Source organism: Xenopus laevis, chromosome 1S, assembly GCF_017654675.1.
Source record: "Xenopus laevis strain J_2021 chromosome 1S, Xenopus_laevis_v10.1, whole genome shotgun sequence".
Taxonomy (NCBI): domain Eukaryota; kingdom Metazoa; phylum Chordata; class Amphibia; order Anura; family Pipidae; genus Xenopus; species Xenopus laevis.
In genome coordinates, this window is record NC_054372.1 from 154,163,603 (window position 1) to 154,176,185 (window position 12,583).

At 38.8% G+C, this 12,583-nt stretch overlaps 1 protein-coding gene and 1 long non-coding RNA gene across 2 annotated transcripts in view; one reads left to right on the plus strand and one right to left on the minus strand.

Moving 5' to 3' along the window:
- The window catches only part of susd2.S (sushi domain containing 2 S homeolog), a 76,166-nt gene that overhangs the window by 48,575 nt on the left and 15,008 nt on the right, over positions 1 to 12,583 (plus strand). Inside the window, exons 19-25 of the mRNA XM_041580402.1 lie at positions 500 to 585; positions 1,543 to 1,811; positions 3,139 to 3,282; positions 4,221 to 4,376; positions 4,658 to 4,906; positions 5,517 to 5,786; positions 6,656 to 6,832. Coding sequence (XP_041436336.1) covers positions 500 to 585; positions 1,543 to 1,811; positions 3,139 to 3,282; positions 4,221 to 4,376; positions 4,658 to 4,906; positions 5,517 to 5,786; positions 6,656 to 6,832 — 1,351 coding nt within the window. The remainder of the gene's footprint in view (positions 1 to 499; positions 586 to 1,542; positions 1,812 to 3,138; positions 3,283 to 4,220; positions 4,377 to 4,657; positions 4,907 to 5,516; positions 5,787 to 6,655; positions 6,833 to 12,583) is intronic.
- LOC121399500 overlaps positions 1 to 12,583 on the minus strand; it is a 75,330-nt gene that overhangs the window by 19,584 nt on the left and 43,163 nt on the right. The gene's annotated exons all lie outside the window — the stretch shown is intronic.

Genomic DNA, 12,583 nt, shown 5'->3' on the forward strand with positions numbered 1-12,583 from the left:
CCCAGTTGCGAAATATGAGGATATTAGAAGTTACCTTCGGCCTCGTGTTTTTATATGGTCATGAAACGCCTCGGTAACTTATAATATCCTTATAATTTACAAGAGGGGGTACTTTATTCACTATATATACCCTGTACAATATATTGTGAGTTGGTCCCTAAGCCCAGTAAGGGACAGCAGCACAGAGCATGTTCATCGAATCAGCAGAAAAGAAGATGGGGAGCTACTGGGGCATCTTTGGAGACACAGATCTTCACTGCTAAAGGGCTGTGGTTGCCTTGGGCTTGTACAGAAGCCCAAAACATAATGTACAACATTTCTACCTACTTCTTTAGTTAGGCTTTAGTTCTCCTTTAAGATGGAAGTATACCAATGAGGAAATATAGTATAAGTTTTAGGTCTAGTAACTTATGGCTGCTGCCTGCTGATTTGTTGCTATTTGTTACTGCTGCAAAGTTTGTGATTATTAATACATGATCCTGTGTGTTTTGATTTGCAGCCAGACTACGGATGTGATATTGCTTCGGGTAGCGTGTGCACATACCATCCTGGAGCTGTTCACTGCGTAAGAGGGATCTATGGCAGGTAACACTGTTTTAACTGTAGACTTTAGGCAAAGGTTATTTTATCCACCTGTTTGTTAAATCTTTGAACTCATTATTCATTCATTGTATCTAAAATACAACATTTGTTCTCTGGGTTACCACAAAGTCTTTTTATATCCAACAATGGACCTATATAAATAAATTCAGGGCCATTCATTTATAGATCTGATATTCTGGAACTGAGCCCAGCCCTCCTTGTAGTTGGTTGCATGAATGAAAGTTTTAATTAAAATTTACTTAAATGTCACAGAAGTGAGTGATTCATGAAAGAGACATTTAACAAGGTAAGTATTCTGTAACAACAGCCTGTGCTCCTTGTGTAGGCGGGAATGTTAGTGTACTGTATGTCTGGGGGAAAGGCTAAGCCTTTGCTGTAGAGCTGCATTTATTTATAATAATGTATTAGTGGCATGTAATTACTTGGCCATGTACACTATCTGCTTTGTGTTGTTACAATATTAACATTGTGTTGATGATGTGAAAGGCTACATATGTTCATTACTGTTCTTTTTAAGGTCATAACAGGTACATTATTGCCTGTAAGGTTGGTGGTGATATGGGGGCAGCAGAGATTGCCACAAGTAGTTTTCATCTGATTACTAAGTAAAGTGCTGACAGTAGCCCACAGCTCAAGACTATTGCTGGAGGTTTAATAGCTCTTTAATATGATCAAAGAGCTCTGTTGCTTTTAGTAAGATGTAAGAACAGTGAGGGAAAATGCTGGCTGCTGGCTCTATGGTTTGGCACCCCAGCTCCTATTTCACTTGGCCTGCTAGATACAAATATCACATCGTTTTGAAAATGAAAACAAGTCTAGGGCATAAAATGTCAATAAAGGCTACTGATGCTGGTACTGTGAACAATAATAAAATATTAGGAAGGCTGCAACATCACATATCATTGTGTTAAAGCTCTATATTTCTCTGTTTTTTCCCAGTCCTCTATATGCAGCAGGGCAACAGTGCTGTTATGATTCCAGGGGCTTTCAGGTCCTTACAAGTGATTCTGTAGGGGGCAGTACTCCTGATAGAGGCCATGACTGGGGATCTCCCCCATACAGAAAACCCCCGAGAGTTCCAGGCTTCTCTCATTGGTTGTATGATGTCATAAGCTTCTACTACTGCTGCCTGTGGTCAGATAATTGTCAGAAGTACCTAGAGCTCAGACCATCCAGTGACTGCCGCACCTACAAGCCACCCAAAGTTGGTATGTAAATATTATGCAGGGTACTGTGCACAAACTGTACTAGTCTGGGATATTTAGGAATGGAGAGTGAAAACCAGTCTGAAATGTATTATGCAGAGTGCTTGGGACCTTGCGTTTTGAGAATCCTTTTGTAATTTAGATCCGCACACATTAATTCTGCTAAAAATGATTAAATAATCCCAATAAGATTTGTTTTGCCACCAATATGGATTCGTGCATCTTAGCTAGCATCAAGGACAAGGTACTGTTTTCATTTTACAGAGAAAAAAAAAGGAAATTGTTTCTTAAAACTCAAACTATTGGCTTAAAATGGACACTGTAGGTAGGGTTGCCGCCTGGCCAGTATTTTACCGGCCTGGCCGGTAACAATGATAGTTGATCCCAATGTTATTAATAGGGAAAAAAGATAAATATATAGAAAGGTCGGTATTTTTTTCCAGAAAAGGTGGCAACCCTAACTGTGGGAGATGGCCTTCCCGTCATTCAGAGCTTTCTGGAAAATGGGTTTCCGGATAAGGGATCCCATACCTGTACTTGCATGTACCTGTAAACTGTGCTTCACCTAGACAATGCCACTGAGCCTTTCCTCTCTAAGTATAAGGGCATCCACACACGGTCCAAAAAGCATACGAATTGGATCTTTGCGTCCATGACCAGCTTTATAGCCCATTTACTCTCCTCATGCTGTATTTGTCTGTGCATGAACTGCCTGCTGTTTGCAGTACAATAGCGCCATCTGGTGAGGATATGACAAACTGTATTGTGATCTATTATGTACATAGATTTGTAATCCAATATATTGTTATGTATTTATAAAGCCCAACCTATTCCACAGGGCTGTACATGGTGTTTACATCATACAAATTACATACTGATACGTGAGGAAATAAAAGAGCCTTGATCATTATAGTTTCTCATTTATTTTATAATCTAGATGACTACTATAAAGTCAAAATAAACAGCTTTTGTATAATAATATAACCTCTAAAAAGCTAAAATATTTTTTGTAACATTCCGAAATCAGTTTGTAAAAGTTCTAATTGTTCTATTCAACAGTATTTGTTTGGCTCAACTCATAATCTCCTGTATCAGCCTGTATTTGTATATAATCAATGTGTATGCTGTATACATACCTTCTATTCCAGATTCTTCCAGAAAATATTCCGGCGCTTTATGAATACTTATAATTAATAATAATACATATAATGAATAAAACTAAAGCCAAAATGTCAGCTGTCAACTTTTCTGACATGTTTAAATCTATATATTTGCCTGTCTCTATTTATAACACTGAGATTTTTTTTTGTACCTTAATCCTCTGGTCTAGCTTCTGCTTTTGGGGATCCTCACTTTATAACCTTTGATGGTGCCAATTTTACTTTCAAGGGTAGAGGAGAGTATATTCTGGTCACATCTCTGCACAACTCGCTCAACATTCAGGGCCGAACACAGTCTGCACTTCTTTCAAATGGTACGTAACACACATTACTTCTCAGCACCGTCTTCCTATTCATGGGTGCATTGTGACAAGTGCCATTCTGGTTTAGGAAACAATGTAGGCAAAGCTATACTGCTTGCATCCGAGCACAGCTGAGCTCTCTCTTCAGGGGAGGGACTGGATCCTTAAATGCAATGGTTTAGTGCCCTCATCTCAGGTGGGTGTCAAAAGGGATCTTGAGACAAAATCACATAATAATTGCTAAATAAGTAATAATATGTAACCAAACATAAAAGTAGATGTGACTTATTAACAGAAACAGTAGTTGCATCACTCCTGGTGTGTGGTATCAATAACAGCATTAGCATCCAATGCAGTTGGACAGTTATGGCCATGGATACAAAAGGCTAAGGGAACCCTAAAATTACCACTATGTCTAGGCTGCAAGTAATTCCAGTTTTCCTATGTATCCATGTGTGTAATTACATGCAGTTCATCCAAGTAGAATCGGTGGCCGCATACAAATTTCTAAAGAGCACAACATACATTCAGGTACATTTGTGTATAGTGCAAAAGTACTCAAGTTTGTGTCCATTTTAGCACTTTGTATTTGCAAATAAACTCTGGAAAGTCCACATGCAATCTGGAAAGTCCAGTGCAGTGTAAATCCAGGTACACAGCATGTTGGTCATAAGATTGCCTTGAATCTATGAGTGGGTGTACATGAGCCAATAAGCCATTGGTAATTACACTTTGTTGCATCCGTATCTCTCTCTCAGTCCTGGGGCATCTGTATCTCCCTGCCAAAACTGTTCAGTCTTTATAATGCTGCAATCTATTCATGTCGTTAGTTCTTCACCAGTGCAAGCTGCATCGCATAGGGAAACATTCACAGAATTAGAGACTGTGTGCATTTATAGATTCCTGGAAAAGTACTTAATAATATTAGTGAAAACACTATTCTCTTGCAGGATCCTCTGTGCCAGTAACAGGGTTTTCCTCCATTGCCATGGGAGAGGGGGAGTCCGATGTGATCGAGGTGCGCCTAGCAGAATCTTCAGAAAAACTAGAGGTTCTTCTAAATAGTGAAGTGATCCACTTTGATCGAAGCTGGATAGATCTCAAAGGTGAGTTCTAAAACTATATGAATGCATGGTAGAAGTGGCATTACAGCTAGTACTCTGCCTTGTAGACCACCTTCTGCATGGCAAATTCCAGGAAGGCCTATACTGAATTCCATACAGTACCAGAATAACTATAGACTAGATAACTCAAGTAAATCACAAGGTATATGCACACTGCTGCTACCAATTAATGCTGTTTCTATGATGAATGTGATTGGCATTGAGATGCTACTAGGCACAATACTGTTGGCACATCATCACCTTGTTCTTTATTTCATATTTAGGAGTATTTATGTTTTCTGGAGTAAACCAGAACGTAACAGTGATGTTTCCATCTGGTGCTGGAGTAGAAGTGAGAGGAAAGGGGAGCTTCCTCGGTGTCACTGTGCTCCTTCCTGAGGAGTTCATGAACCAAACCCAAGGTCTTCTGGGTGTCATGAACGGCAATCCCACAGATGATTTCACCTTTAGGAATGGTACTGCACTGTCCCCCAGTGCTACCCCACAGGAGCTTTTCCAGCTTGGCACTGACTGTAAGTCACTTATTACTGTTACAGGAATAGTAATAATAATAATAAGGGATCCTAACAGACATTAAAAAAATGAAGTGAAACTGACCCCTTCTGCACTCTAGGCTGGAGCTGTTACAAGGCTCAAAATGTTACTTTAGCCAATTAGAGCTTCTTTTTGCCACTAACATTGCAATGGGATACACAGCAAAGCCAAGAAAGTCAAAAGAGTGTTGGGGTTCAGCACCAGAGACATAATCCCAGACTACAGGACGGAGAAATTATCTATTATCTAAATGTATAAGTAGAAATGTATTAGTATCACTTTACATGACAAATGTAATGAGAGTTTTTGGTTAACAAATACAAGTAAACTAAAAAAAAAAATTCAGAATAATGGCATTAAGGAAATATTAATCCAAATTATTTTGGATTTTATATATTATAAACTGATCTGACTCATTAGACACTTGCAACATCTCCTACAGCTGGTTATTGTTATTGTTATTGTTTGCACTAATATACAGAAACACAAGGCACATCCCAATAGCACCTAACAACATCAAAGATAAAAGTAGAAGAAGATTACTCTTCACTATTATGGCTATTTGATTTTATGGTTATTTTTTCTCAGGGGCAGTAACCAAAAATAGCTCTCTCTTCACCTATGACTCAACGTTTTTGATCAAAAACTATCAAGAAAAACCACATGATCCAGATTTTGTGCCGATCTTTTTTGTGACCGAAGATCCTACTGATCCATTGAAAGAGCCAGTGGACAAGCTGTGTGGTTCTGATGCATTCTGCAGGTTTGACGCCCTCACTACAAGAGACCTCTCAGTTGGGAATGCTACCAAATTATCCCATGACAGTCACAAGGACTTTGTGAAAAGCCTGCAGGCAGGTGAGTCAATAGCAGAGGTCAGGGTGGTTACAGCTGGAAAGAGAAAGAAACAAGAAAGTAATCCTTAAGCAGATAGAGTCTTGTAGGTGACACAAACCATTAGCCTTAAGTTTATATTATTATAGTAAATTTACTACTGGGTGCTAGCAAGCTTGTTCTTTGACATTAAAGATTGGATTAATTTCAGCCTTTATCCCGCAGTAAGAACATACTCTGACATTTATTTACTCACAGTTGGCACATGAATGTTTGACCTCCAACTGTAGCATAATAAAAACAAGACACGATAACATTGCCGCTTATTAAGTTTCTGCTTTAGCCGTAGGGCAGAACAGGGATACACACAAGGCCACTGAAATCAAAGCTACATTGTAAGTGATATTTGAAACTAAACCTCCCTATAACTGAAACACATTAAGATGTATTTCCTGGATGGTTTTTAAAGTACAGGAAAGACACAGTGCAAAACTATTCTGCTGCATTGGATAAAGTGGACTTTATTGTGTTATTAGGCAGCTCACAGTGTGGCTTTCAAGTGGCAATAGCAAAGGATTTGAGGTGTACTGTTTTGTGCCTTCTACTGTATAAAAATAAGCAGCTTGCTATAGGATTCATTGCTACATGTGTTATAGGGGTCGCATATCCTCTTCTTCATTTTTGAGAGATTAGCTTTACTTCAACATCACTGTGTTGTGGCAAAGCACTATAATAGGATAGGCCTTTGTCTGCAATAACTTTTGGTTGAAGCATCTGACAAACCATCATCCAGCGAAAGCAGCTTTAAAACATAAAATACCTGTTTTATGGGGTGAAAATATCACAGCCAGCACATTCCCTTTAAGCTGAATATGCTTTTCTTTTATTGCAAGTGGTCTCTTGCGGGTGGATTGGACCTCCATCAAATGGAAAGAAAGAAGGAACTAGTTACCTAGAAGGCTCAGAGGTGACATTCTCCTGTAACAGAGGATATATGATATCTGGATCATCAACAAGGACCTGCCAGCCAGATGGGACCTGGAGTGGTCAGCTCAGTCAATGTGTAGCCGGTATGTTCAATATTTCTCATCCTCTTTTCTTATTGCTTTTTCACAACTAGTAAAAGGCGGCACTGCTACTTTTCTTAGCTAAATAAAAATGGCTATGGATAACGAGCACTTTGCAATAATATATCTAATGGCATTTCCTGGGAACAACAAAGCAATTATCACATATTACCATGGAAATCCTTTTCAGGGCAGACTGCAATCTATGATACAAGCACTGAACTATCACCATAACGCTAGTTTGTTTTATCCTTTTTTTTGTAATCCTGCTTCTTCTCAAATAGTTATTTTTACAAGCATTTGTGGCAATCTATGTAAACAATATCAGTTTATAGTGGTGCACACTTGAACTATGGGCAGAAAAAGTGGTGGGTTGTTTACTGGTGTCCATGTTGATGGCTTAAAAGCATACCTATCAGTACCAATATTCACCCAAATATCCATTTTCCTAGCACAGAGGGAAGCTTTAGTGGCATAAAGAAGATGAATGAAAAGCAGGTAATTCAACCATGAGCCTCACTAGCAGAGCTGAATTTCTGTGTTAAAAAACGGAAATTTGGCTCTTAAAGTTACCAGAGGCAGCTTTTTGCTGCCCCTGCTATCTGGCTGCTCCATGCCGCCTTAGACAAGTTTCGTACCTTGTACAAAATTGGGGGGTTGTGGAAGCACTCATAAGGCTAAATCAAAGTATATTTAAGTATAATGGAAGTGCTACTTACAATGCACTTCCCTGGGCCCCTGTCTCATAAGCAATTCAGTATAAATGCAAGTGCATGTGTTTACAAAAACAGGGGTTTTTTAGTTACAAAGTTATGATCATAAAGTTGAAAAGCCACCATACCACGTCAAGGTAAACCCCATATGGCGGTCCCTAACTTGTTTATTCTCAGGTCATAATATAAAAAGACAATTCTCTGCATAATAGCATTACCTGTATTCAGTGTTTGTGGAACATTGGTTTCAATCTGGAGCCTAGATCCTCCCCCGCCAGTTAAGGCTTTTAAGAGAGAGAGATTGCCCAAACCAACGCCCATATTTAAAAGCATAGGACCACCATTAGTATATAGGGGTGGGTATGGGGTGCTATTAAAAACCACATGAAGCTAAGCCACAGCTTCAGGCTAATACAATGTACAAAATTGGGGGGTTGTGGAAGCACTCATAAGGCTAAATCAAAGTATATTTAAGTATAATGGAAGTTTCGTACCTTGCCTCATTGCAAGAATGGCCCTGGGTCATTGGTGAAATTCTTTAGGGCTAATTGAGAAAAACAATTGAAGCTGAGTTTAAGTCATGTCAAAATCAGGTGTCATACTTGCAGTTGTGTAACCAAAAATATTTGAGATTTTCCATCTTCTATGAATTTTTATACCTCCAAGGCTCTTGGTTTTGTGCATAGAAATAGTGATGGTGTGTGTGTGTGTATATATATATATATATATATATATAAATATATATATATATATATATATATATATATATATATATATATATATATATATATATATATATATAGTGGTGTGAAAAACTATTTGCCCCCTTCCTGATTTCTTATTCTTTTGCATGTTTGTCACACTTAAATGTTTCTGCTCATCAAAAACCGTTAACTATTAGTCAAAGATAACATAATTGAACACAAAATGCAGTTTTTAAATGAAGGTTTACGTTATTAAGGGAGAAAAAAAACTCCAAATCTACATGGGCCTGTGTGAAAAAGTGATTGCCCCCCTTGTTAAAAAATAACTTAACTGTGGTTTATCACACCTGAGTTCAATTTCAAAGGTTATAACGCCATTTCTAAAGCTTTGGGACTCCAGCGAACCACAGTGAGAGCCATTATCCACAAATGGCAAAAACATGGAACAGTGGTGAACCTTCCCAGGAGTGGCCGGCCGACCAAAATTACCCCAAGAGCGCAGAGACCACTCATCCGAGAGGCCACAAAAGACCCCAGGACAACATCCAAAGAACTGCAGGCCTCACTTGCCTCAATTAAGGTCAGTGTTCACGACTCCACCATAAGAAAGAGACTGGGCAAAAACGGCCTGCATGGCAGATTTCCAAGGCGCAAACCACTTTTAAGCAAAAAGAACATTAAGGCTCGTCTCAATTTTGCTAAAAAACATCTCAATGATTGCCAAGACTTTTGGGAAAATACCTTGTGAACCGACGAGACAAAAGTTGAACTTTTTGGAAGGTGCGCGTCCCGTTACATCTGGTGTAAAAGTAACACAGCATTTCAAAAAAGAACATCATACCAACAGTAAAATATGGTGGTGGTAGTGTGATGGTCTGGGGTTGTTTTGCTGCTTCAGGACCTGGAAGACTTGCTGTGATAGATGGAACCATGAATTCTACTGTCTACCAAAAAATCCTGAAGGAGAATGTCCGGCCATCTGTTCGTCAACTCAAGCTGAAGCGATCTTGGGTGCTGCAGCAGGACAATGACCCAAAACACACCAGCAAATCCACCTCTGAATGGCTGAAGAAAAACAAAATGAAGACTTTGGAGTGGCCTAGTCAAAGTCCTGACCTGAATCCTATTGAAATGTTGTGGCATGACCTTAAAAAGGCGGTTCATGCTAGAAAACCCTCAAATAAAGCTGAATTACAACAATTCTGCAAAGATGAGTGGGCCAAAATTCCTCCAGAGCGCTGTAAAAGACTCATTGCAAGTTATCGCAAATGCTTGATTGCAGTTATTGCTGCTAAGGGTGGCCCAACCAGTTATTAGGTTCAGGGGCAATTACTTTTTCACACAGGTTTGGATTTCTTTTCTCCCTAAATAATAAAAACCCTCATTTAAAAACTGCATTAAAAACTGCATTTTGTGTTTACTTGTGTTATCTTTGACTAATAGTTAAATGTGTTTGATGATCAAAAACATTTTGTGTGACAAACATGCAAAAGAATAAGAAATCAGGAAGGGGGCAAATAGTTTTTCACACCACTATATATATATATATATATATATATATATATATATATATATATATATATATATATATATATATGAACAAAAGAAGACCAACAACACTGGGATTTTTCATGAATAAATTATTATTGTATGTGTAACCGACATGACGTTTCGGTCCCAAATGGGACCTTTCTCAAGGCAAACATATCCACAATAGTACATACCTTATATACACCCCTCCTCAGTGTGCACAGGAAGTGACCTATTGCTAGGCCAAATTTAAAGTGAACAGTGCAATAAATATTGACTAAAAACTAGTCACTATAGATATAAACATAATCGCCACAAATATATGATAAATATAAGTATTAAAAATTCACTGTGTTTAAAACTCAACTGTGTATCGTGTTAGTGTCTAGTGCTCACATTAAAATTACTATGTTAATAATTCAATATTTCAACAATCACAGGTCTTAAAAAACATAAATTTGGTATATCTCCAAGAAATCAGTCATAGCAAATAAATTTGGCCTAGCAATAGGTCACTCCCTGTGCACACTGAGGAGGGGTGTATATAAGGTATGTACTATTGTGGATATGTTTGCTTTGAGAAAGGTCCCATTTGGGACCGAAACGTCACGTCGGTTACACACAATAATAATTTATTCATGAAAAATCCCAGTGTTGCTGGTCTTCTTTTGTTTATGGATTTCCTTACCGTGCACCTGGGTTGACACAAGCAATGGAGTGCTGTTCTTTGCTATGATATATATATATACACACACAGACTATATATGTTTTCATGCTGCTCATGAAACCTTTTTAACACTAACATTGATCACCCAAAATATGCATGTATATGAAAGTATGTTTGCATCTGTATGTTTGATTATACATCCATCATTGTTCAGCACTGAGGAATATGCTGGCACTTGATAAATACATGTTTATACTAATAATAATACTAAAAAATGTCAAAGGGATGCTTTCCTATAGTATTGTGAGGTGTTGCACATACAGTAGTAATGCCAGCTAGCCTGTGTACATTCAATGACACTCTGGGTCATAATGGGCAATCACTGCCCTAGCTCTAGAATAAAGGTGACACTAGCCATATATATATATATATATATATATATATATATATATTATATAATTATTATATAAGTATAAAACATGTCTGGTCACATACATAAACAAGGATAGATACAAGAGGGAACAGGACAGGAACATGATCACAACTCAGGAACAAAATCAACATGACGGGAGGCAGATTGGCCAAGGATCCAGCAAGGGTACAGTCTGGGAAGAAGGCTTAAATAGCTCGCTAACAAGCTATTGCCCACAGATAGACAAGGGGCTTGACTAAGGGAAGATGGACATGGAGGCAACATCACAGAAGGCACTTTGTCAGGTTGATGCCACACTGCCTCCTGTGGCTCAAGCAGGAGGAGCAATGGCAGGAATACAACAGGTCCCTGGTTCAAAGTTAGGGAGTTCCTGACAGGCTATTTACTTTTTTATGGATGTAGACTTCCATATCTTTTTCCCTGTCTGCTTCCCTATACTTATACCACTTTGAAATGCTCCATAAGGATAGGGAACAGACTGCATAGCGGAATTCTAAAATATGGCCTGTTCACTCAGCCGTGATATTCCCTTCTGGTCTGGTCTGCTACTTCTATGACACCAAAGTGAAACAGTGTCTGTCCCTTTATAAAATCTGCAGCTGTCCACTTTGCTCAGGCAGTGGGTTTAGAAATAAGCCTGGCTTGGCTTCAGTTTAAAGGGCGGCCTATGTCATTCATTTCTGCTTCCAGACACTGGACTAAGAGTTTATTTTTCAGGATCTGCCTAGCCATAAAAGTTCCAAACTTGTTGCACGCCTTTGGATGAAAACAGGGATGGGAAACCCATGGTCTTCCAGATATATGTGCCTATTCTTAGGCAGCCAACATAAACCTGTCAGTGTATGCTGGAAGTTCAGGAAAAGTCTATAACTGCTAGGAATACAGCAATCTTTTGGGAAATAATGCACAAAACAGATGCCATTTTCCTAAGGAACTGTGACCTTTTTAGAAGACAGTCAACAGTTGCTAAGTACAAAGCCACAAACATTCTGTTAGCCAAAAGAATTATTTACAAGTGTAAAATTGTAACTTCCTTTTCATAATAATAACAATAATAACCTCTTGGTGTGGCTCATTTATCAACACTGGGCAAATTTGCCCTTGGACAGTAACCTATAGCAACCAATCAGTGATAAGCTTTTTAAAGCCAGCTGCAACTAAAACAATGAATGCAGCAATTTGATTGGTTACTGGTTTTGCCCAGTGTTGATAAATGACCCCCATTTGCCAAGGTCTGACATGTAGGTAGAACGTGTTAGTAGCACCTATGAGGGAGATAGAATAATAACAGTAGATGGAGGGAAAAAATTGCAGTTTCAGTTAACAACTGTTCCCTCTATGACTTCTGTATTAAGAGCTAACATTACAGATGGTTTTGGAATTTTTATGGATCAAAATCTAAAATGTACGACAGAAAATATGTGCGTAGAAAAGAGCTAACCAAAAGGGTGCACAGAATTTGGGAACTTTGTACCTAAATACCAAAACCCATATTTGTAAACAGGCCCGGATTTGTGGGAAGGCCACCTAGGCCCGGGCCTAGGGTGGCAGGATTTTAGGGGGGCGGCATGCTGCCCAACCACACCCACATTGGTTCAAAAACACTGGGGATGCGCAGGAGATACAATCTCCATGAAAATTTGCATGAATAAAGGTTAGGGGACAGGGGGGACAAACGGCAGTGGCCTAGGGGCGCCCGCCATGTAA